The 22,046-nt window shown below is 55.3% G+C and overlaps 17 protein-coding genes across 21 annotated transcripts; 10 read left to right on the forward strand and 7 right to left on the reverse strand.

Moving 5' to 3' along the window:
- Positions 1–91: 91 nt before the first annotated feature.
- KVP18_002112 (uncharacterized protein) lies at positions 92–1,765 on the forward strand (the record flags this gene model as incomplete). Of its 2 annotated transcripts, none has more annotated exons than XM_067952769.1 (1): positions 92–1,765. In XM_067952769.1, the coding sequence occupies one exon, from the start codon at positions 92–94 to the stop codon at positions 1,763–1,765; it is 1,674 nt and encodes a 557-aa protein (XP_067812698.1). The 2 variants fall into 2 exon arrangements, with proteins under 2 accessions (XP_067812698.1, XP_067812697.1); XM_067952768.1 differs by having other exon boundaries at positions 104–1,765.
- Positions 1,766–1,903: 138 nt separating this feature from the next.
- On the reverse strand, positions 1,904–2,985 carry KVP18_005163 (uncharacterized protein; the record flags this gene model as incomplete). The annotated part of the gene is made up of 2 exons (XM_067949540.1): positions 1,904–1,948; positions 1,978–2,985. 2 exons carry the CDS (start codon positions 2,983–2,985, stop codon positions 1,904–1,906), a joined length of 1,053 nt encoding a protein of 350 aa, XP_067812711.1.
- Positions 2,986–3,205: 220 nt separating this feature from the next.
- KVP18_002105 (uncharacterized protein) lies at positions 3,206–6,659 on the reverse strand (the record flags this gene model as incomplete). The annotated part of the gene is made up of 2 exons (XM_067952755.1): positions 3,206–6,018; positions 6,047–6,659. The coding sequence occupies 2 exons, from the start codon at positions 6,657–6,659 to the stop codon at positions 3,206–3,208; spliced, it is 3,426 nt and encodes a 1,141-aa protein (XP_067812684.1).
- Positions 6,660–6,683: 24 nt separating this feature from the next.
- Positions 6,684–8,081, forward strand: KVP18_002099 (uncharacterized protein; the record flags this gene model as incomplete). Of its 2 annotated transcripts, none has more annotated exons than XM_067952746.1 (1): positions 6,684–8,081. In XM_067952746.1, one exon carries the CDS (start codon positions 6,684–6,686, stop codon positions 8,079–8,081), a length of 1,398 nt encoding a protein of 465 aa, XP_067812675.1. The 2 variants fall into 2 exon arrangements, with proteins under 2 accessions (XP_067812675.1, XP_067812676.1); XM_067952747.1 differs by having other exon boundaries at positions 6,837–8,081.
- Positions 8,082–8,089: 8 nt separating this feature from the next.
- Positions 8,090–10,952, reverse strand: KVP18_002110 (uncharacterized protein; the record flags this gene model as incomplete). 3 transcript variants are annotated; one of them, XM_067952764.1, is made up of 2 exons in its annotated part: positions 8,090–9,034; positions 9,063–10,952. In XM_067952764.1, 2 exons carry the CDS (start codon positions 10,950–10,952, stop codon positions 8,090–8,092), a joined length of 2,835 nt encoding a protein of 944 aa, XP_067812693.1. The 3 variants fall into 3 exon arrangements, with proteins under 3 accessions (XP_067812693.1, XP_067812694.1, XP_067812692.1); XM_067952765.1 differs by lacking the exon at positions 9,063–10,952 and having other exon boundaries at positions 8,090–8,995; XM_067952763.1 differs by having other exon boundaries at positions 9,027–10,952.
- A 170-nt stretch (positions 10,953–11,122) lies between these two features.
- KVP18_002114 (uncharacterized protein) lies at positions 11,123–11,857 on the forward strand (the record flags this gene model as incomplete). Its single annotated transcript, XM_067952772.1, has 1 exon — positions 11,123–11,857. The coding sequence occupies one exon, from the start codon at positions 11,123–11,125 to the stop codon at positions 11,855–11,857; it is 735 nt and encodes a 244-aa protein (XP_067812701.1).
- Positions 11,858–11,885: 28 nt separating this feature from the next.
- KVP18_002119 (uncharacterized protein) lies at positions 11,886–13,088 on the forward strand (the record flags this gene model as incomplete). The annotated part of the gene is made up of 1 exon (XM_067952779.1): positions 11,886–13,088. One exon carries the CDS (start codon positions 11,886–11,888, stop codon positions 13,086–13,088), a length of 1,203 nt encoding a protein of 400 aa, XP_067812708.1.
- A 428-nt stretch (positions 13,089–13,516) lies between these two features.
- KVP18_002106 (uncharacterized protein) lies at positions 13,517–14,632 on the reverse strand (the record flags this gene model as incomplete). Its single annotated transcript, XM_067952756.1, has 1 exon — positions 13,517–14,632. The coding sequence occupies one exon, from the start codon at positions 14,630–14,632 to the stop codon at positions 13,517–13,519; it is 1,116 nt and encodes a 371-aa protein (XP_067812685.1).
- A 57-nt stretch (positions 14,633–14,689) lies between these two features.
- On the forward strand, positions 14,690–15,265 carry KVP18_002118 (uncharacterized protein; the record flags this gene model as incomplete). Its single annotated transcript, XM_067952778.1, has 1 exon — positions 14,690–15,265. The coding sequence occupies one exon, from the start codon at positions 14,690–14,692 to the stop codon at positions 15,263–15,265; it is 576 nt and encodes a 191-aa protein (XP_067812707.1).
- Positions 15,266–15,297: 32 nt separating this feature from the next.
- Positions 15,298–15,552, forward strand: KVP18_002104 (uncharacterized protein; the record flags this gene model as incomplete). The annotated part of the gene is made up of 1 exon (XM_067952754.1): positions 15,298–15,552. One exon carries the CDS (start codon positions 15,298–15,300, stop codon positions 15,550–15,552), a length of 255 nt encoding a protein of 84 aa, XP_067812683.1.
- An 11-nt stretch (positions 15,553–15,563) lies between these two features.
- On the forward strand, positions 15,564–16,309 carry KVP18_005165 (uncharacterized protein; the record flags this gene model as incomplete). The annotated part of the gene is made up of 2 exons (XM_067949542.1): positions 15,564–16,234; positions 16,276–16,309. 2 exons carry the CDS (start codon positions 15,564–15,566, stop codon positions 16,307–16,309), a joined length of 705 nt encoding a protein of 234 aa, XP_067812713.1.
- On the reverse strand, positions 15,578–15,925 carry KVP18_002117 (uncharacterized protein; the record flags this gene model as incomplete). The annotated part of the gene is made up of 1 exon (XM_067952777.1): positions 15,578–15,925. One exon carries the CDS (start codon positions 15,923–15,925, stop codon positions 15,578–15,580), a length of 348 nt encoding a protein of 115 aa, XP_067812706.1.
- Positions 16,310–16,395: 86 nt separating the features above from the next.
- Positions 16,396–18,237, reverse strand: KVP18_002102 (uncharacterized protein; the record flags this gene model as incomplete). The annotated part of the gene is made up of 1 exon (XM_067952752.1): positions 16,396–18,237. One exon carries the CDS (start codon positions 18,235–18,237, stop codon positions 16,396–16,398), a length of 1,842 nt encoding a protein of 613 aa, XP_067812681.1.
- Positions 18,238–18,410: 173 nt separating this feature from the next.
- KVP18_002107 (uncharacterized protein) lies at positions 18,411–19,772 on the forward strand (the record flags this gene model as incomplete). The annotated part of the gene is made up of 1 exon (XM_067952757.1): positions 18,411–19,772. One exon carries the CDS (start codon positions 18,411–18,413, stop codon positions 19,770–19,772), a length of 1,362 nt encoding a protein of 453 aa, XP_067812686.1.
- Positions 19,773–19,799: 27 nt separating this feature from the next.
- On the forward strand, positions 19,800–20,393 carry KVP18_005166 (uncharacterized protein; the record flags this gene model as incomplete). Its single annotated transcript, XM_067949543.1, has 1 exon — positions 19,800–20,393. One exon carries the CDS (start codon positions 19,800–19,802, stop codon positions 20,391–20,393), a length of 594 nt encoding a protein of 197 aa, XP_067812714.1.
- Positions 20,394–20,397: 4 nt separating this feature from the next.
- Positions 20,398–21,600, reverse strand: KVP18_002103 (uncharacterized protein; the record flags this gene model as incomplete). The annotated part of the gene is made up of 2 exons (XM_067952753.1): positions 20,398–20,710; positions 20,741–21,600. The coding sequence occupies 2 exons, from the start codon at positions 21,598–21,600 to the stop codon at positions 20,398–20,400; spliced, it is 1,173 nt and encodes a 390-aa protein (XP_067812682.1).
- Positions 21,601–21,644: 44 nt separating this feature from the next.
- On the forward strand, positions 21,645–22,013 carry KVP18_002120 (uncharacterized protein; the record flags this gene model as incomplete). Its single annotated transcript, XM_067952780.1, has 1 exon — positions 21,645–22,013. One exon carries the CDS (start codon positions 21,645–21,647, stop codon positions 22,011–22,013), a length of 369 nt encoding a protein of 122 aa, XP_067812709.1.
- Positions 22,014–22,046: the final 33 nt, after the last annotated feature.

Consider the following 22,046-nt stretch of genomic DNA (forward strand, 5'->3'; position numbering starts at 1 on the left):
CTGCTAGGGCAAAACAAACCACGGACGATTCTGGGGTGTGGCTTTATGCACCAGGATAGCACGGTTACTAAATCCATAATTACCGGCGAGAATGCAAGCACCGATGCCGAGGGCCGGACCGATCATGGTTGTCGAGGCTAACAGAGACCAAGGGAAGGAGGCCCAACTGTCGAACCTCCAGGCGGGAAAAACCATCGCCGACTTCGTGCGTACTACACTCGGCCCGAAGGCTTGCCTAAAGATGCTGCTTGACCCTATGGGCGGAATAGTCTTGACTAACGATGGCAACGCCATTTTGAGGGAAATCGATGTCACCCATCCTGCGGCTAAGAGTGTGATTGAGCTCTCTCGTGCCCTCGACGAGGAGACAGGCGACGGCACCACCTCGGTTGTCATCCTCGCTGGAGAAATGCTCGCCGTTAGTGAGCAGTTCCTAACCAAGCGCGTCATCCATCCGACCGTAATGGTGAAAGGATACATGCTGGCTCTAGATTTTTGCCTCTCCAAGCTGGAGTCCATCGCACTGCATTTGGACCTGAACGACCGTGCACGTGTGGTGGAGGTGGTGAACTCGTGCCTCAACACGAAGTTCTGCGCTAGGTGGGGGTCTAAGGTGGCTGAGCTCGCTTTGGAGGCTGCGGAGACAGTGCAGGAAATGGATGGCAGCGTTAAGAACATCGACATCAAACGCAACGCGCGAGTGATAAAGATCCCTGGTGGTGAGTGGGAAGAGTCCCGTGTCTTGAAGGGTATCATGATCAACAAGGATGTGGTGCATGCCAAGATGCGCAGGTCGGTGAGGAACCCTCGAATCTGTCTCCTGGACTGCACTCTGGAGTACAAGAAGGGCGAGTCTATGACCAACATCGAGATTTCTAACGACGACGACTTCGCTGCGATCTTGGACCAGGAGGAGAAGGAGATTAAGAAGATGTGCGAGAGCATCATCAACTCCGGCGCCAGCGTGTGTTTTACTGAGAAGGGAGTCAGTGACCTGGCTCAGCACTTCCTTCTGAAGGCAGGCATCAGTGTAGTCCGGCGTATCAAGAAGACGGACAATAACAGGCTGGCTCGCGTGTGCGGAGCCACCATCGTCAACCGTCTGGAGGAGCTGAAGCCTGCAGATGTCGGCACTAGCGCTGGCCTCTTCGAGATCCGCAAGATTGGCGACGAGTACTACGCATTTGTGGAGGAGTGTGCGGACCCTAAAGCATGCACCATCGTACTGCGAGGTTCATCTAAGGACTCTCTCAACGAGGTAGAGCGGAACCTGAACGATGCGATGTTCGCAGCCCGTAATATTCTTTTGGAGGGCAAACTGTTGCCTGGTGGAGGTGCGACGGAGATGGAGCTCGCTTGTCGCGTAATCGATCACGCTGCGAAGGTAGACGGCTTGGCACAATGGCCATTCAAAGCAGTCGCCACCGCCTTGGAGGCGATCCCCCGCACTCTAGCGCAGAACTGCGGCGCCGAGGTCGTCAGGAAGATGACATCACTCCGCGCCAAACATGCCGACGCCGGAAAGGGCTGCAACATCGGATTCGATGGAGATACCGGCGACATCGTAGATGTTGTCGAGAACGGTATCTGGGACACCTACACTGTTAAGGTTCAAGTCCTGAAGACAGCCATTGAGGCGGCGTGTATGATCGTCCGTATTGACGATGTGCTCTCTGGGGTGAAACCTCCTTCAAGCAAGACGGATGAGCCGCAGGTCACGAACTACGAAGCCCCACAACAGTTTGGAGACGCTCGTGATGGCTAATCGCTTATCAATCCACTGAACACATGTCGAGGAGGGGCACTGGTAGTAGGGGCGTAGGGGATTGGAGAGAAGGACGAGGCCATAGGGCTCGCGTCGTAGAGGGCTCTAGAGAGGACAGGGAGATAAGTCAGATCTCCGTTATTCGGGTCGTTCTCTTGTAACTTCTCCAAGCTTTTCTGAAGTCTGCAGCTAGCACCCTCCAGCCACGTCACAATGTCTGCCGAGGTCGCACGGCGTTCAGGGTTGGGCACTAGCAGTCCGATTAAGCCGCTCCAAATATCATTCATGGTGGACTTAACAAAGGGCAGGCGTTCAAGTCGTGCCGCGTCCTTGGCGAAGCATCCGGGGAAGTGCAGCCCAGTGAGCAGCGTCAGAGCCACAGCGCCGAGAGCCCAGTCATCTGAGGCTTCTACACACCCACGACTCAATAGGCATTCCGGCGCTTGATACTCTTCTGTACCTGCACGTCCAGGCTTTCTGGAGCTGCTTCCTGTGGATACGAAGGCGTTGTCAAGGTCGAGTAGCACCATTTTCTGCGGCATTCCATTAGGGCCCTTTCGCGTCAGGGCAACGTTGGCAGGTCGCACATCAGTATGGATGACAGCTATATCTCGGTGCAGGTAGGAAAGGGCTTCGCCGACATCGCGCAGCAAGGTTATCGTGTACAACCCGCGTTGCCATGTTGACATGGAAGTCGCTTCCTTCATCAGCTGCCGCAGAGTGCCCTCCTCATAGTAAGGTTGCGCAGTCATTGCGTAGGGATAGTGGTGGTTGAGCAGGCCGGTGCAGGCCCAAACCAGCGGAGCAACTGAGCTGCATCGCTTCTGGAGGCGGCGGATGCGACACTCCACCACCACAGAGGGGAAGCTGCTCAGAGTCTTCTTCATGCGGTCTAGTTCTTTGATTTCTTTGTCGGAGTCCTTGTACTCATCAAGGACTTCAAAGCAACATTTCTCGCGGACAATCACTTTCTGGTCTTGTCGGGGAACATTGTAAAGTTTTACTGACGGGGCGGGACGCTCATCGTGCAGTTTCACCGCGTACAGGTTCGATTTGAAGTCAGGTAGTTGCAGGGGAAGGGTCGAGTCCTTTTTGAAACGGCCCAGTAGGACTCGTCCGGAAAGACCGCTGCCTAGTTGATTGGAGACGTCGAGGCTACAAGCATTTATGATGAAAAGCGACGGATTGAACGACGCCACAACAGATCGAGCTGACCGCATAATTATGATTTAGATTCTCCGTGTGTGTAAGTTTCGCAATGTGGAGCTGCATCCAGCAAACCTGGTCCAACCTCAAAAGAGATGTGAACGGTCTGTCACGTCCGAGATGGCAGTCGAAGCCTGAGTGGCGTCCCTACTTTGCCCAAAGCTACGATGTCGGCGCTTGGGAATACGAAGTTGTCGTATACCGGTCGCCTAGGAAGTGCTGTGCGTGTTTGGTCTAGATGTACTGCATTAACACTTCCACCAAACTCGAGTCGCGCACTCCCAGCACACGCAACGCGCCCCCCAATCGTGCTCTTGATCCAGGTGCCTGCTGCTCCAGGTCCTCAAAGAAGGAGGGCAGATACTGGGGTGGTAACTGGCCAAGGATTAGCAGCAGTCGGCCTACCACTTCCGGGACGGAGGTGGTTTCGGGGAGGGTGGTCACAGCTGCTATGTGCAGCAAACAGGCACGGACGCCCTTGAACAGAGCAGGGCGACTCCAGGATTGACGCCTCACCAGCACCGGTATCACTCCTGACAGCAAGGGCTGGTGTGCTGTACCACCAGGTTGCATAGCACAAAGCAGCAGCATGCGCCCCAAAAGCGGCGAAAGGCGTTCTACGCCAGGTTGGGAGGGGGGCTTGGACCAAAATACGTTTAGCATGAGCCGCCCTTCACCAGAGGCGTCCTGCAGCAGTACGTCGTCAGCCGCACCCCAATACACCGTTTCCTTCAGGAAAGAAACCACCAGGGTTGTGTAGTCTACGCAGAGGACGTCCAGAATAGGGGCCACATTGACGGCCGGAGGCGCAGGGTAGTTGGGTATCACCGAACGCCATCGAGGTGGGAGCGAAAGCAGCGTAGCCGAGGCCTGAGGTTGCAGGAACTCCTCATGAGACCCTGTGGGTCCGACGAATGACAGCAGTACGGTAAGTACCTGTGCCGCGTTCAGCGAGCACGACAACGGCGCATGTAGCAACGAGCTCGCAGTCGAGGGCGGGGAGGAGGCTACGATGTGGCGCAACACTACAACCTGCGCACCGCCAGGGATGCCTCGGAATAGTCGGGTCATCAGTGCGGGCATCTGCAGTACTACACCTACCAGATTCAGCACTCCGACTTCCTCGTCCGCGGGGGGTAGCACGTCAGCTTTGTAGTACGTGTCGTGTAGTCGAGTTAGCGCCTCCAACGCCGCTGGCAGAAGGGCTTCCAAAGTCCACTCTGGCCACGTTGCGAAATTGGCCGTCTGTTCCCACGCACCGCTCGAGGCGAGCTTGCTGCGGAGCGTCTCACGAAGCAGGTCACGAACGGCGCCGACTACATGACCCAAGCGGCAGTGAGGCGCGTCAAGCAGGCTGAGAATCGGAGAAGCCTGCTCCTTCACGGCTGGAATGTCCTCGCGGCCTTGGACAAGGCCCCATAGCTGGTCCACAGCATCGGAGAGTGCAGCAAGGAACGCGCCCCCAGAAGCCAGAGAGTCTGCCATCAGGATTCCGACCGCGACGTTAAGCATTCCTTCTAACGATATGCCAAGGGAACACACGAGGAGCTGCTGAGGGAAGGGCGGCAAAATGCGGTTCAGGGAGTCCTTCACGTATGACAGCTCGGCCCTCCACGCAGGCTCGTAAAGACCTAAAGCGTCGATGATCTCGAGAAGGCACAACACGACCGGTGCAAGGCCTACTACATCCTGTGTTGTTAGGTGTGGGAGGCTGTCAGTTGGCGACGCCATACATCGCAGCAGAACCAGGACGCGCAAACTGGGGTCTGTTTTTGCGTTCGCAAGCTGCAGCGCGCCCCCTTTGACGAATTCCCCTCCGAACATGAGCCAACTCGCCAACAGATTCGAGAGGTGAGCCGTTTCGCCAAATTTTTGGGTCAAGCTTGTCATGGACATCCATACTCTCGAGAGCTGCAGCTCTGGCAAGCTCCCTAAGAAGAAGCCGTCTACAGGCTGCAGGCCGTGGAGCAATAGTGAGCAGCCCGCCACGCAACGCAGCATGCACTCCACCACCTCGGCCTCATGAAGCGGCGTAGAGTCCAGCTGCTCCCTCGAAACATGAAGAAGCCGGCAAGTCGCGGTATCCAGATTCCCGCTCGTTGTACGGCAGGGCGGTACGAAAGCAAGCGGCGAGCTCTCAGGCTCCAGAGCGTTAAAAGCGTCCCACAGCGCGCCCAGTGCCATGTCACTGACCTTCCCGTAGCTGGTGTCGTCCAGCATCACTACAGGGTGCAGCTGTCTGCAGATTTCCCGACAGTAGTTCCGGAACAGGCGCCGCGACGTCGATGGCCGGTCACTCTTCATCAGCCGTAACGCCAAGCGCCGCCGCTCCATGTAGAACTCCAACCCCGACTGCACCGTAGGTGGAAGTTCCGTCGTTCCTACGGACCCATAGTAATGCAAGCAGTCCACCTCTGAGATAGCGTAGTGCTCTTTAGTGGCGATTTGCTCAAATGCCAAGCTTTGTAATCCCTCCAACGTCTGCGCTGAAGGAAGTGCCACCTCCATCTGAGGGCCCTCCGTTAGAACTGTCGGCCATTGGGCAAGCGGTTCGGCGTCCAAGGAAGCCTCCTGATCACTGAGGGTGGCAGGATTCCACAGCTTAACAGACTGGGTCAACGGAAGCTGATAGAAGTCCAACTCAGTTTCAAGTAAACCATGCCAGGTGTCACTGACGGAGAACGCTGAGAGAAGCGCGCTAACATCACCTTTCAGCAGGCGTTTGCGCTTCTCGTCGACCATCACATTTAGCTTTGGTAAAAGACGCTTTCGGAAGCTGTTGCTCACTACATGACGCTGCAGCGGTCTAAGCCCCGGATGAGTATCAATAACCGAGAGGATGCATTGATAGCGGGGGTCGTCCTTGGCCTTCCGTCGCACCTCGCCGGACAAGAACCTGAAGTGCATCCTGCGCTCCTCTGCAGTGAAAAAGGGCCAGGAGTCGTAGTTCTGGACGTACTGGAGCAACTGGGTGAGCAGATCCGGCGTTGAGGATAGGGCTATGAGCTCTACAACACACTTTGTAAGGTTCGCATACAGCAACAAGTCTGAGTAATTAAAGGTGATGCCGCTCACTTGTTGTTTTTGGACGCGTCCACGCATCCATCAGGCCTGTGAACAGATGTTCGCGAACCGCGACAGTGTAGGAATGGGCTGCATTGCTGCCCATGTTCGACTCCGCCACAACCAGAACGCCATGAACAGCGCTTATAGCTGTTGCAGCAATGTCGAAGACCGTTTGATAGGGGCCATGGACCCTTTGAAGCCGGTTTAGAGGGTCGGTCGCCACATCAAGCAGGAAGTCCAGCAAAGAATCCATGCTGGCACACTCTACACGACTCCCCTCCTTCACTGCCAGCAGAGAGAACGCGGGTACGATGAATGCCTCGACGGCAACAGTTGTGGAGAGAAGTAACCTGGCAGATTTAACGCTGAGCAGAGGAACTACGAGTCGTGAAACGGTCTCTGGCCAGAACCCGACTTTGCACCGCAACAGGGAGTCCAGGATAACAGTTAAGGGAACATGCCAGGTCCTCTCCGGCTCGAGTTGCATCCAGGTCGAAATCGTATCCAGCACTGTGACGTCCGAAAGCACTGCGAACTCCCGCAGCCGCAGTCTTAGGCGCTCCTCGAACCCGCTGGTGTAGTGTCTTGGCACGTCACGCAGCTCCTCCAACAGCGATGCCATCCAAGGTAATTAGGCAGTTTCAACATGGTAAAGTGCCAGCGCTTCCTGGCTCTGAAGAAGCGACATTGCAAGTTTGATGTCGTCAAGGGATCCGAATATTGTTCCTACCACCAAGCCGCGGCTGACTGCGTGGTCTGCCCCTTGGATCCGTCACATTCGATACCACCTAAGAGGTTGATGAAGCATGTAACGCGGTGCCCCAAGGCGCGCGATAGCGCTCTGGAAGCCGTGTTGCCTTTCGTGTCTGAGGGAATCAACAGGTGCTTTGAGGAAGAGAGCTATGAGGCTGTCGAGGTTGACCTCAGCACGTGGAAACCTCAAGTTGAGGCCTGGTGGGACGAGATGAAGCGCGAGAATGCAAAGCAACTAGTGCCTTTCATTTTAGGGGACCCAGATGAGCTTTTGGTGCTGGAAGAAGGGGACCTAGCGGCAGATGCCAAGCGTTGGGAGGAGTACTGGCCTCCAGAATCCCCGCTGCACCCTGTATGCCGCGATCTTGCTGACACGCTTGGCGTGCCCGATCGTATCGAAGGTCGTGTTACTGAGCGGTTACGACACGAGCTTCAAAACAAGCGCTTGCTGGAGGCAGCGTGCCAAGGTGGTCTACTGGATCACGAGAACCTGGTGGTAGTCGAACTGGGAGCCGGCAAAGGCGCCCTCACCCGTTGGTTCGTGCAGCTAAATCAGCTACGAGGGACCATGACAAAATGTCTATTGCTAGAGAGAGAGAAACGGAGGAACAACAAAGAGGGAAAAGACTCTGTCATGATGATGGACAAGGAGGTGTCGACTGTACGGCTTCGAACTGACATCACCCACTTCGATATGGCACGGTTCGAGAAGTTCCTCAACTCTGGAGATTCCACTCTGATGCACCCCTCGGATCAGTGCTTCACGACGCCGTCAGTGCTGCTGAAGCTGAAGAAGCTTGGTGTCGAAGTTCCTGGCTTGACACCGTCGCTGTACCTACCCTATCTCCGCCACATAGGTTCAAAGTCTGGCACGAACCCCGCCCTGCTCGAGTCCACCCTTGAGTCGTGGACGGGGCCGAAGCCGTTCATACTTGTGCTGGCCAAGCACCTGTGTGGCGTTGGGCTCGACATCGGTCTTGAATGTGCATCTCGGGGAGACCTCAACAACCGTGGACTCGTGCTGAGCACGTGCTGCCACCACAGGTGCCTCCTCAGTGGGCTTAAGGGTCGCGAGTACCTGCAGTGTGACGACAATGAGTGGAAATTTGTTCTGAAATCGGTTGGGTGGGCAACTGGAAGCGTCGGAGACCAGCAACGGGTTGGGCTCATACTCCGCCGACTCATTGATGTCGCTAGGGTTAGGTGGCTACGATCCAGAGGTTTGACGTGCAAGCTGGTACGCTATGTCTCCCGCGGCGTCACCACCGAGAACGTGTGCATTGTGGGTTGAGTACAAAGTCACTCTTCAAATGAAGCAACAGCTGGGCTTTCCCGCAATGTGCTATCGTCGGAGCTGGAGAACGAACTTGGCATATCGAGTTGACCACGCTGCTTCCGCTGCTCCGTACTTCTCTGTCTGATCAGACGAAGCAGTTTGACCGCGGCCTTTCGCTTCCGCTCCGCGATGTCACGCATGGTGGCGTCCTCATTCCCACCCTCGATCGCAGCAGACAACTCGGTGATTGGTTGACTAGGCTTGCCGTTCTCTCGTGGAGACTTCTGCGCCTGCCGCTTCGCGCCTAGATTCTTGATTTGGGATATCTTATTCACAATGCTGGTCTTCAGTCCGGATTTGCTGCTCAGTGCCTTAATTTTCTCCCGCAGTATCGTTTCCGCGGTGTCTTTGTTGACGTCCTCGTACAACACGTTGGCGCCCCTTTCCACCAGCTCAGTCCCCACAGCCGTCAGGCCAAAGAACACGGCCAGCATAAGGAGCGTGCGCCCGTTGCTGTTTCGGACATTGAGGTCCACGCTATCCGAGGCCAGCATCGAGAAACAAAAGGACTCCTGCCGTTGGCAGATAGCCAGCATCAACGGCGTCCAGCCAGCGTTGTTCTTTCGGTTGATATCCGCTCCAAAATTCAGCAAGACCTGCCCGTACTTCTCGTTATCCTCCTCGGCGGCGAAATGCAAAGCCACGTTGCCCTCGCTGTCTGCAATGTTAGGGTCGGCCCCTTGCTCCAGCAAGTATGTCACTGCGTCATACTGGCATTCTGAGCACGCCGTAAGCAGCGGAGTCTTCCCTTGGGCAGACTTATTGTTGATGACGTTGTCCATGCTGAACTTCTTACATGTCTCAATCAGCACTTGCAGCGCTACTGTCTTACCGCATTTAGCGGCCTGGATTGCGCTGAAGGACCACATCGGATGCTCACGCCGCAGCAGCTGCGGCCATCTAGAGAGCTGAGTTTGAAGAAGCATCATGGCTCACTAGAAGTCTCAAGGACGACGAGTCGTTGTTCATGATGGCGACCACTAGGATTTCGCCTAGGCACCAGGCCGTGTGGGAAGGCAGCGTAAGCGCCACGTCGCCTTTGCCGTTGACCGAGCTCGTGGTACGAACGTATTTCAAGAACAGTGGCAAGGTGGACGGGTCGTGCTTGAACGCCAAGACAGCGGGGTTCATGCTGGCCTTTTCGTTAGTTGATCTCCAAAACGGGTCCGCCTTTGCCTCGAGCAGGAGCTCAATGCACTCAACGTTCAGCTTGTCACACTCGCAGGCAACGACCAGCGGTGGCTTTGAAGCGGGAACGGCACCGTGCAGGCTAGGGGGTAGGATGTTCACCTTTGCACCGTTGGCCAGTAAGAGACTTAAAAGCGCCTTGTTGTTGTACTTCGCTGCTGTGTTGATCACCCACTTTTTTGCGTTGTGCTCCCTAGAGTTGACCAGGGCGCCTTTCTCAATCAGACATTTGACGATGCGGGCGCGTTTCTTGATTTCGTCGCCCTCGTCGTCACTGGAGCCGAACACGTCATCCTCGTAATCAGTGCTATCCATGACCTGACACGCATAGCGGGCTGCCAAATAGAGGGGCGATGCGCCATCATAATCATAGATGGTGATCTTAGCCCCGTTGTCAGTAAGGATCTGCAGCATGCGACGATTTCCCATGCGGATCGCCATAAGCAGCGGGAAGGTAAGCCTCGTGACCTGTTCCTGACGAAGGTCTGCCTCGCTCGACTCGCGGATAGGAGGCAGGTCGTTGTCTCGCGAGAGGCTGGGCTTTATGGGGGCGTCGCTGGTCTTGGAGCACGAGGTGAGTGAGGTCCGAGATGGGATACGGCCTATCTCCTTCCCCTTGCTCTGCTGGATAATCTTCTCCTCAGCTTCCTGTTTGCGGCGTTTCTCCTCCAGAATCTCCATGCTGATGGGCGCGTTAACTAGCACTGCGGCACCGCGTGAGCGCACCATCTGATACATGCGCTTCATGAATTCCGTGCACTCCATCTTATAGCTCCAGGCGGTGACGAAGGACCGCACAGCGACCTCAACAAGACCCTCGTCGTTGGTGAAGATGGCGTCCCGGAAATTCTTCTGATGCTCGCTGAGACCTAAGGTTTTGATAATCTCATTGGTTGCGAAGGAGCCTATGATGCCCAACCGCGGTTTTGTGTCGTGTAGCTTGGCTGTATCCAAAATGTGGTGTGCCACATGTCGGATGTTGCACATATCCACATGGGTAAAGGAACAGTTGAATTCCCGGAACTGAGGCCAACGCTCCCGCGACAGCGACGACTGGAAGGGGCTGCCCGTAAACCGCGTGGAACGGACCGCGTGCACGGAGAGACGGGCCAGCTGCGGCATGCTGCTCTTGAGAAGGCACTGGAGGGTCGAGTCTGTCAGGTTGGAACAGAAGTCGAAGTTCAGCGCCGTGAGCAAAGTCATCGAAGGGGCGCTGCACGGAGCGACGTTTGGCAGCAAGGGCGAGTGGAGAAGGTTGGCCTCCAATACCGGCGCCTCCGGCTCCGATCCCTCCCGAGGAACGATTGCAGGTGGCAGAGGACCTTCGGGGGAAACCAGATGCTTTACGAAGTTGTCCGTTATTGAGGAACAATGGCTGAAGTTTAAGTTCGCCATAGAGCTCGGAGCCACAGCTCGGACTGAGAGGGGCACCAGGTAGTGCATAAGCAGCGGCTCAGGTAGAAAGCTGAAAGGCTCGTAGCATACCTCCCGTAGTTTGAAACGGCGCTCAAAATATAGCCTTCGATTTGCTTTTCTCAAGATTAGGACGTCTTTCAATGCGAGAAAGGGTGATACCAGCCTCACGAAAACATCCTCGAGCGAAGTAATAGCAGCAGGCTGAACGTCGACGGATGACATCTGAGGCGTGAACGAATTCGACTTAGCCTTTGGTGGATCTGGTGGACTCATAGAACGAGCTCAAAGTTCATAATCTGGGGAATCAGAAGGGAGGCCGGCACTTGATGAGCGGCAGATGATAGGGTGAAATTGAAAACTGCGAATTGCGGGTCATCAACCTGCCAATTAGCATGGACCTCTTGAAACAGCTGGGACACGGAAAGCGCGCACCGGAAACCCCTTTGCAATCGCAAGCCAAGCGGTTTAGGAAGAGTAACCTCCCGGAGGCGGATCCTGAATACTACGTGCTGTCTGGAGATCGTACGGAGGGTATGCCCTCCAGCATAGGAGAACTCACAGGAATGAACAACGATAGGTTGATGGCTAAGATCGGAGACCGTGCACTTGCCGTGACTGGGTCCGCGAGCACTACCTTACGGGCTTCGAAGAAGCTCTCGCGAGAGCCGCAGTTCGTGGAGACGCTCACGACTGCGAGGCTGTCCCGACGCAAACTGAAGTCACTGGGCCTCCTCCAGGTGGAAACAGACAAGATGACATGGAACGAAATGCAGTTCCTGCACCAGCTGTGGTCAGAGTATGCAGGCCCAATACTGAGCTTCGACCTCCCTCCACGCTCACGTGCTGAACGACTGATTCAAATGGACCTGCATGGCGCGAGGCTAGCGGTTGAGAAAACTACAGTGCCCTCACTGGCTGGAGTCGAGGGTATAGTGGTGCAGGACTGTAAGAACGCATTCAAGCTACTCCGGCGTGATGACCGTGTCGTCAACGTGCCCAAGAAACACTGCACCTTTCGGCTTTCCTTTCAAGGGGCGTCTTACCTTCTCTTTGGGCCGAACTTCACCCATACTGGACCTTCGCGGTCGAAACTCAAGCTCAAGCAACGCGACTCCATTTGCCTCTGAACCCGTGAGTGCACAATTATCGTGTGCAATGATCGGTGATGGAACACCCGTCACGGGCGTGGAACCCGATACTGTGGGCGTGGCCATGGGGACACAGCCGGTGTCTGACGCGCTAACGGGTTCCATTTTTCAACTCCTAGGTTTCAGCGCTAATCCTCCCATCGCCTTCGTTCTGAAGGACCATCGAGGTCGGGTGGTGGTCAAAAGGAGCGCTAGCTCTGAACCCACATCAGACGTCTCGGCTTTGATTGAACAGGTGGACCAGGCGGCGGCCGATTTAACAACGATCATCAATGTGATCGGCGTGAACGCGGTCACCTGTTTCTGGGAGCGGCAAGGTGGAATCTTCACGCTTGCGTTTCGGAATCCGAAACTGATCGCGTGGAGAGCTCGAGAGGGTCTGGAGTCGACTATTTTCCACGTGCGTTTGGCCGAGTGGTCGTTTGCTTCACTTGAGGACACGGCTCGGACGATTCTCAATCATGTGGACGCCTTTCTAGCGGCGGTCTCCGTCCTTGAAGACCCCGCATCCTTCCTCGGCCGATGCAAGGATGAGTGCGTTGCCTGTGTAGCCCAGCTGTCCCGCGACATCACCGTGGAGGTCATGGGTCATGTGGGGTTGCCTGCTATACGGAAACTGGGTGTGGATTTTGTATATGAGGCTGTGGATGCGGACCCTCAAACTGGGAGCTCCTACAGTCGTGTTGTTTGGGATTACCGGAGGCGGCTGCAGCAGATGACTCCTGACGGACAGCCACAGCCTGCAGCCTCCAATTTACGATGGACCCCTGGCCTGTACGCGCTAGACGTCATTTTAGAGGGCTGCTTCTACCACCTGTACGAACAGCTAGCCTTCGAGCCGGAGGCCAAGGAGTCCTGCAGGACCTTTGTCGAGCTTATGGAGCAAAAGGCCGTGGAGCTGTCGGATTTTGCGCAGGCGCCACGCCACATCCTCACCAGACGGGAGTGTGTCGTGCTGGATAAGTATCAGGGCGAATGCTATGCGAGAAGCAGGCAATTCGCGGAGAACCAACGAAGTCAGCTTCAGACGGTAATATGTCAGCTGGCTAGGCAGAAGGGTAGATTGATTCGGCCTCTGGGCCCTCTGAACACCAACCAGGCTTCGCCATGGAGTTTTCAGGCGGCAAACCCCTTCAGTGATTCCGGAAGGGCTGTTAAAAGTGAAGACGACGTTAATGATTCACCCTGTAAAAGAACTCGACATTGTTAGCAGCATGCTTTTCGCTTCTCCTTTTTGGCGTCCTTCACAGGGTTGTACGGGTGAGTGCCGACAGTCTCGCGTAGGTGCCAAGACTCTACGTCGCTGCCCTTACGGACAAATATTCTTTCGCGGTCGCAGCAGCCGTTACAATTCATCCACTTGCAGGACCCACCCTCCATAAAGCCTCCAGGGCGGCCGTTGAGGATTTCGGGTCGATCACAGAGTCCACCGCCGCAGCAGCAGGCATTGCAAGCTCCGCAGCAACCTGCCCGTTGCCTCTTTATCTTGTGACGTTTATATCTCTTGGAGGGCTTCGCGTGCAAGGCATCGTACTCTGGATACGGTTGAACATCATAACCAGCGGCGTAACCAGTGTGGGCGTATGGCGGCTGCATCTTCCTAATTATTGGAATAACACCACTGATTATTACAACGCATTAGAGTTTTGAGCGCACCACAGATATATTCCCCTGGTCTCCTGAGCGGCGCAGTGCGTCAGAACTATCCGACGCAAGGATTCTGTTCCAGTCATACTGCGACCACCGGGCAGCAAGCCCGTCCATCTCCTTCAAAGTTGCAGACTGGCCCGAGAGACTCCGGTGCACCTCTTCTACACAGGCCGTCGCTTGAGCCAGCGCCCGATCGCCCATCAAGTCTGCTGGAACTGGCACCTCGATGAAACGCGGAACAAAGACAGGCACGTCAATTTGGCAATACGTAGGCCGCAGACGTGGTAGTAGAAATGTTGCCTCCGAGATGTGTTCAACGGGCACCGGAATGCTCCGGATCACATCCAAAAGCTCCTCCACCTCAACAAATTCAGGTGTGGGGACCTCCATATACTGCGGAACCGCTAGCTCTCTTATTCGCACCTCCTCCACAACCTCAGGCACCTCCACAACGACTTCCACAGGGACCTCAACGATCTCGTACTGCGGAATCTCTACGATCTTCTCTTGATAAATATACCGGGGGACCTCGATGATGTTCTCGACCACACTGATCTCTGGAACCTCTCGGATCTTCTCCATGATTACCATCTCCGGGACTTCTATGATTTTCTCGACATACTCGTATTCGGGGACCTCTACGATCCTCTCTTGAATGATAGGCTTCTCGATTTCCACGATCTTCTCTCTGATGATTCGCCTGTCCTCGACAATCTTCTCAGTTAGCACCTTCTCTGGAACCACGATCACCTTCTCTCGGATCTCCTCCACTATTATTCGCTTTGGTACAGTCACCTCCTTCTCCAGCTCCGTCTGCCGAATGATCCGTCCTGTAGTTCCAGTTCGACCTGTGTACCCCGTATACTGAGTGCCTCCAGGAAACCCCAGATGGCTCGCGCGGTGACTCTGGGCGCCATGGCGTCGTGACAGCACGGAGGTGTCGTAGGTTCGTCTGTAGTTCCCGAACTGGCTCACAGTCAGTTCGCTTATGGTGTCTGTCCATTGCCCATCTGGCGTGGTGTGCAGGTATTGAGGCGCGGCGGTCGGGAAGAGCAGATCTCCAGTTGCATCGGCTCCCTCAGCCGCGTGACGCGGTGATGGCATTGACTCATTACAACTATCCTGATGAGTGAGCATTTGTGTAATTTTGATAATCGTTGAATGGAGTGCTGCTCAGCTCCTAGTTCGTCACGCCCTATAACCGTTCGGGGACTGGCTGGGGCGGGTAAGACCTCGCTAATCGAGGGGCTTCTGGGCCATCCTGTGGACACCAGTCCCCATCGTCTACTCTCTCGAGTGGTTGTTGTCTCCCTAGTAATCGAGAAGCGGACTGTCGACGTGGTAGAATTCGACACTGAGCTGCTTCCTGACGAGGTAGAGCAGGTGAGGCACATTCTCACCCCATCCGCTGCCCGCGTTCTGCAAGCCTGTATGGACGGCCGCTGGAGGCATCTTATCTATGTCGTGAACGCCCAGGAGACAGACCGCTTACCGCTTGCGCGGCAGGAGCTGCGGAACCTCATCTGTGTGCACCGGCCTGACAAGTGCTGCGTCGTGTGGAACCGATTAGACCGATCCAACATCTCCGGCACTGTCAAACTGTTAAGCAAAGTGCTGCAGCTGGACCTGCTTCACAGTTTGACAGTGCTCACTTCCGTCGCAATGCTCACGGAGAATGATGTGGACGAAGTGAAGCGCTGGATCTGCGGCACTCTAGGCCGAGAACTTCGCTGCTGATCTATCTATTATTGAAGAGCGTATTTGTGCACATGGAAGTTTTAACTGGCTGGACTCTACTGCTGTTGGCGGCGATGTGGACCTTGGAGAACCAGTCATCCCTGTTCATCCGCATCCCCACTGATCTTCTGACAGCACAGGCAAACATGGACTTCGAGACGGAGTTCAACTGGGCTGACGTGCGCCCGTTTCTGATGTCCACTAGCAACCCTGCACTGGAGATTCTGGCTACGGGCCTCATAGCCGCCAAGGTTTTACAAGTGTCCTTAGATTGCCCGCCTGTTTGAATTGCAATTGTATGCATACCTATTGTTATTGGTACCTCCTGTGGGGTGCCTTCGGAGAGCTCTCGATACTGAAGGCAGGACTCACCACCCCCAATCTGAAGGTGACGTCCAAGTACCAGGGCGAGACGCCGACGCTTCTACTGGCGCGCGACAACGTTTCCTTCGCCTTCAGCGTAGAGAGTGATGGAGGGTTGCATATTCGAAAGGGTACCGAGCAGGGCTCACAATCAGTGATGACTGTGGATGCTGAGGGAAGCGTCAGCTTCCAAAGCAGCAGTTTGAACGTAAAGGGCGATCTGGACGTGCAGGGACAGCTGAGCATCTTCGGAGTCAGCCAGTGGAAACAGGTCCACGGCGAGAACTTCAGAGGCATGAAAGCGATTGGCTGGGATAACGAGAACGAGAATTTGGTCACTGAGTGTGCAGGCATCCCGATGCTCGGCGGTTACGGGCTATTCTCCAAGGGCGAGATCTCAAAGGAGTTCGCTGGCCTGCCCTCGCACACCTTCCTGCGCGTCAAGGCTGTGTTTCACTTCATTGACGCGTGGGCTGGTGAAACAGGGTTCATGCGACTCAATCTGGGTCGAGACGGAAGCATGGTACATGTCTGGAGCGAGAGGCACAATCAGAACCTGAACGTTGCGTCTGTAAGTTTGTGTGGATCTGACGTGGGCGAGGGTAAGTTCGCGGTTCCCATCGACATTACTGTACCTCACGAGGAAGGCAGCATCATCATCGGATTCGGTACGACTGTTGAGACAAGTAAGGATTCCAACGCAATGTTCATACAGACGACCCTATGGAACAATCCTGGGGAATTTCGGCGATCGAGTTATATGTCCGTTAGTTGGGACCCACAACAACCTCGAGAGCGAAGTTTCCACCCTCCACAGGGCAGGTGGAAGCTTCCGAATACTTCACCAGTTCGTATTCCTTGATGATGTTCTTATCCCAAAGGATTCGCATGGTGCTAGTGGCGAAGGGCACTCTGGCCATCAGAGCGTTCAGCTCGTCCACGCTGTTGCAACGTAGCATGGCCACCCTGTTATTGCCACTAGTACGAACAGTCATGGCTTCGTCGCAGTAGATATCACTAGTACCGACGGGGTGGCGAGCCAGTAGAGGCAAAATCTCAATGGCACAACCCTTTGGCAGGCTCTTCACATGCGCGAATGTGACAATCGGTTGTGGGGCCTCATGAGCCGTGTAGAACTCCTGGACCAAAGTTTGCAGCGTCTCGCGTTCGGTAGAGGTCGGAGTGAAGGATGTGCACACGACCAGCCCAATCACGACAGAAAGGTCTGATTTGCACTCTTTGACGACGCGACCTAAAGTCCGAAGAGCCTGTCCCAACTCGGCAGGGGCTCCTCCCTTGGGGAGGCCGAGGTCAGTAGACTTCAGGCCCACAACACCGGAGATGGACTCCAGACCGGCATCTGTGTACATCCCCTGACTGTAGGGACCCACAGCAGGTACGGCCCAGGGTCCCAAAGACTGTACATGCAGGTTCTCCAAACGTGACTCGCATGGGTCTCGGATAGTAGCTTGCATGCGCACCAGCACTTGCTCTGGGAGCGAGGCAGAGAAGCAGGCTCGACAAGGAGGGGCGCTCCCCTCGAAGAATTCCACGTGCTTGCGGTTCACCAGGGGGAAATCGGCCATCTCGTCGATCTGGATCTCCATCATAACCAGGTCGCGCTTCAGGTGCCCGTTGGCTTGGCACCAAGAAGATAGCTGCTGCAGGCAGGTCTGGTAGGCCTCACCCGCGTCTCCAGCGTTTTCGAATCCCTGGAAGGTCGGGGACTTTACCACGTCAGAGAAGAGCGCCGCTAGTCGAGGCAGAGAGTCCATGGGGGAACTAGTCGTGGTCTCGTATGGCTTAAGGGAGGGTTCAGCGGACTTGGCGATGTACTCGAGATAGAGTTTGCTTCTGGGGGGAGCAGTGAAGGCTTCCAGATGCGCAGTCTTAGGAACTACGATTACCACAGGTGCGATAGGACCAGGAGAGTGGTGCACGAGTTCTATCTCGTCGATGACAAGCTTCTTCTTGAACAGCGAGCTTGACAGCGTGAGCGTCTCGTACTCACCTCCTTCCCCAGCAACATGCATGATGGATTCGTGCTTTATGAGATGATCTCGAATGCTGGCGAGAGGGACACCGACGTGCTTCTCATCCAATCCGTCAGAAGCAACCTTCACCACCATGGCGTCAACATCACTGCTGAGAATCAGGTCGAGAAGGTCCTTCTGGGGGATCTTCCACAGCGGCGCCACAGACAACAGCCCTAGGCTGGCGCAGGTGGCCTCCACGCGAAGACGTTGGTAGTCGGAGAAGACGGCTCCGCTGACGACATGGGTAACCTCAGGGTGTGCAGCCTTTACAGCCTTCAGCAGAATGTACAGATCCTGCACCTCATCGTCCGCCCGACCACTGTAGTAGTTCATAGTGGTCACTGTGGTTCCCAGCGTAATCTGCCGCGTGTGCAAAGGAAGGCCAGTGGCCTCCGCGAAGTAATCGACAACTAATTTGGAGCAGACGCTCTGGTACATGTAGGAGTCCGTCTCATCCTTAAGGTCCTTGGGCTGTAGGTGCGCCAAGCACACAATGTTGTACCCAAGATCCTGCGCACATTGCGCGGCGAAGAGGGAGTCTTTTCCTCCGGAAATGAGAGCGACGGCGTTCATTTGGAATTGAGAATTATCGAGTCACCATTACTTGTCATTGAGCATTTTCATGGAAACGGCGTTAAGGCGCATGAGGTAGCTCGAGGAGAGGTTAGGCCAGGACAAAAGCGCTTTCGGTTGGGGTGGCGGCGGAGACTCCAGTTCACTGGGGGAATCAATTCGACAATTTACGCATGACTGAACGAAGTGAGGCGGAGATCACGCTGGTTTGTGAGGTGGAGGGTCTGGAGCTGCCGGAAGGCCAGGAGCAGACGTTTATGTTGCCCAGTGACTTCACTCCTGGAACCCTATCGGCTTTCGTGTGCTCCCTGCTGGAGCTGGAGACCGAAGAGCATTTCGACTTTGTGGGGCAGATGGAGGGCGGTGAGGATTTCCTTCTGCCTCGCGAGCACGTCCAGGTTTTCATGGCGAGGCACAAGTTAACAACAGAGTCGGCAGTGACGTTGGCTGTCCGCAGGCCTCGAGGGCCAGCACGCATGGAGCAACTTGACTCGGGTCGGCCCTGGATAGTGGACATTGGCAGCTGCAGTGTACAGGGCGAGCTAATCACGGTCTCCTTGCAATCAGACGCCACCATCAAAATCTACAAAGAAGGATCCTGGACGCCTATACTGAATTACCAGGCCTTTGATGCCGTGGCCACTTCTGTCGCTGTGTTCGCAGTACCAGACGCCATTGCCATGGGACAATCGTTTGTTGAGGTTGTCGTGGGCCGCCTAGAAGGTGGAGTGGTATTCCTGGGCGTAAATCTCGATACCTGCCACGTGATAACTGCCGGGCGCTACCAAGAGAAGCTGGAACGCCCCCTGGACCAGGGAGTGACCCGGATCAGGATAAAGCCGGACGGGACAGTGGTGGCAGTTGGCACTAAAGCCGGCTACGTGAGGTGCTTTGCCAATGAGCGCCTGCTTCACTCCGTCACGAACGGTTTGATGGCCGCCACCTCAAAGAAACGGCTCGCGGACTCTCCCCTCGACGTCGAAGGGCCAGTCTTGACCACCGTCAATGAAGGAAGCCCAGTCGTGGACCTGGAATTTCCCGTGGCGGAGCAAATGCGCTCTCTGTGTCTGGCGGTGTACGCCGACGGCTCCATTTCGATAGCAGACGTCGTTCTGCTGATGGAAGTAGGGAACTGGAAGCTCGTCAAGCACGGAGGAGTGACGTGTTTTTGCACTAGTCCTTGCGGGAGGTTTCTTCTTACCGGCAATGATAACGGACGCGTCCGCGTGTTTGATGTTGTCATGGGGCAGCTGGCTGGCCTTGACGCGCCCACTAAGCTCAATCTGCGCTCTACCTACGACGCCCACTCGTGCATACTGCGTGTCGACTGGTGCCCCGGAAGCCCTTCCGTCTTTTCCGCTACTCAAGGTAACTCCGTAGTGGCAGTGTTCGACACAAGGCACGCACTCAGTCCTCTACAGAGATGTGCCGTGGAGCAGGAGTCTCAAGCCCTCGCGCTCGCCACTGTGTGGGTGTCGCCACAAGAATTCGTATTTGGTTGTTCAGATGGCCGTCTGCGGAGATTAATATGGTAATCACTCTCATAAACGTAAATCGCTAATATGACCCGTAGTAACGGTCGCATCTACATCGGCAACCTACCAGATGACGTCAGTCGGAGCGAAATTAAGGATCTCCTTTACAAGTACGGACGACTGCGAAACATCGACATCAAGTTGGGAAAGACACAACACGCATTCGCATTTGTGGAGTTCGAGGATGCGCGTGACGCCGAGGATGCAGTTAAAGGTCGCGACGGCATTCGGTTTGACAGGAATCGTCTCCGAGTAGAATTTGCAGGAGCAAATAAGCGAAGCGCCGCCAACCGAAGCTCCACCTACAGTGTGGTCGTACGAAATTTGAGCCGTTCGGTCACCTGGCAACAGTTGAAGGATCATATGAAAGGTGCAGGGCACGTCTGTTACTCTAGAATTGAGAGGTCACAAGGAGTGGTAGAGTATGAGACCCGAGAAGACATGAAGCGAGCCGTTCGGACATTGGATGGCTCGGAGCTCAACAGACGCCTAATCGAAGTCTATGAGGGCAGAGGCCGTTCATCGTCCCGAAGTGCATCGCTCAGCAGGTACTCAAGGTCGAGAAGCCGCTCAATCTCGGTCTCAAGGAGTCGAAACGACAGCAACTCACCACCACGGTAGACCCCTACTCTATCAGCGGAGCACCCTCGGACTGAGACATGGCAGATAGGTAGTGTGCGATGTCATGCATCTTGGTGAACAAGCGATCAGTCGACTCATCGAAAGGTGTCATGCGCGTGACCAGGTTAAGCAGTTGCGAGACGAAGGTTGAAACGCATCGCTTGTCGCTCTCGAGCAGAGCCCAGCGGTCATGGCTGGCCATCGGCCGCATCTGACCGTCATGCAGAATCGTGGCGAAGGGCTGGGTACCGAAGTCATCCTTTTCAAATGGAATTCGGCAAGCAGGATCGTACGTCAAGCTGAGGTTTCGAGGCACGCTGCATGCGTGTCACCCGCTTCCAACTTACAACTGTATTCTCTCCGACTGCCTGCAAGACGTTGCTTTGCACCCGATCAATGAGGTTTGCGCCTTTAATGCAGGCGCCTCCGCGGTGGCCAGAATCACGCTGAGCGACGCAGGGTCTAAATTAGACTCACACCATTTTCGCAGTTTCCAGGAGCCGATTTTCGTCGGTCCGAAGCCGCTCACGCGGATGCTCAGCTGCTGGGACATATGCCGAAGCTTGTACGCCAGTCCGTAAGCGATTCCTGCGCCCAGAGAAAAGCCGCAGATGTGCAGATGTGCACAGGTGCGGTCCAATCCCTGCGCATTCATGTGGAAGGCAGACAGTCGAGACTTCAGGAACAGCAGGAACTCCGAATTCGCCAAAAACTTGGAGCTGAGATCTTCGTAGAGAGAACCCAGCGCAGCATCAGACACCACGCTATTATTCCACAGCAGAGACGACCCCAGCCTTACGTAGTCCGATAAACCCTCCGGTTTAAACCAGTTGAAGGCTAAGTACAGTGTGTCGAAGCTTTTGGCAGGCAGTGACTTCGACTGGATCAAACGAAAGGCGAGGCAGTTCACATTCCGGCTGACAGTGAAGCGAGCAAGCAGGGCGAATTCATGCAGCCGCCCAGAATGGCCCGAAACTTGGAGCCTTCCTGGAGCCGCTGGTCTTAGGAGGTGCGCAGCGACCAGCCTGGCAACTACGACCACCTCCTCGGGAACTGGACAGCATGGGCCTGCATGCAGGTATTGTTGGGCGAAGGCCTCCACTCGCGTGTCCTCCGAGTCGCAGGAGGCGTCACATCTCCGGTTCAACACTATGTTCTCCTTCCGAGGGTGGTCGTTCGTGAGATCGCTCGTGTTGCATGACGACATCAAATCATCGAATTTGAACGAAGGAAGCGTCAAATCGACGAAGCATGACTCAAGTCCTCATCGCACTCGGTTCCAACATGGGTAACCGGTTGAACTGTCTGGAGCAAGGAATACATCAGGTAAACTCGCTGCCAGACACGGCCGTGGTGAACAGCTCGTCGCTGTACTCGTCCGCGCCGGCATACGACCATTTATCAGGAGACCACTACCTGAACTGTGCCATCCATGTGACAACCACTATTCCTGTGGAGGAGTTCTGGACCCGCCTGAGCGGCATAGAGGAGCTTGTGGGGGGTGTCAAATGCGGGCGTAATGCTCCACGTTACCTCGATTTGGACATCGTGTACTATGGTAAACTCAGCTGCAATCTGTGCTACTATGGTGGATATACAAAGCTCATACTAACCAGGTGACCTTGTATATAGATCTCCCATATTGACCATTCC

The sequence above is a fragment of a genome, assembly GCF_019968955.1.
Source record: "MAG: Porospora cf. gigantea A chromosome Unknown PgA_NODE_141_length_34371_cov_353.04, whole genome shotgun sequence".
In the NCBI taxonomy this organism is placed as follows: Eukaryota; Apicomplexa; class Conoidasida; order Eugregarinorida; family Porosporidae; genus Porospora; species Porospora cf. gigantea A.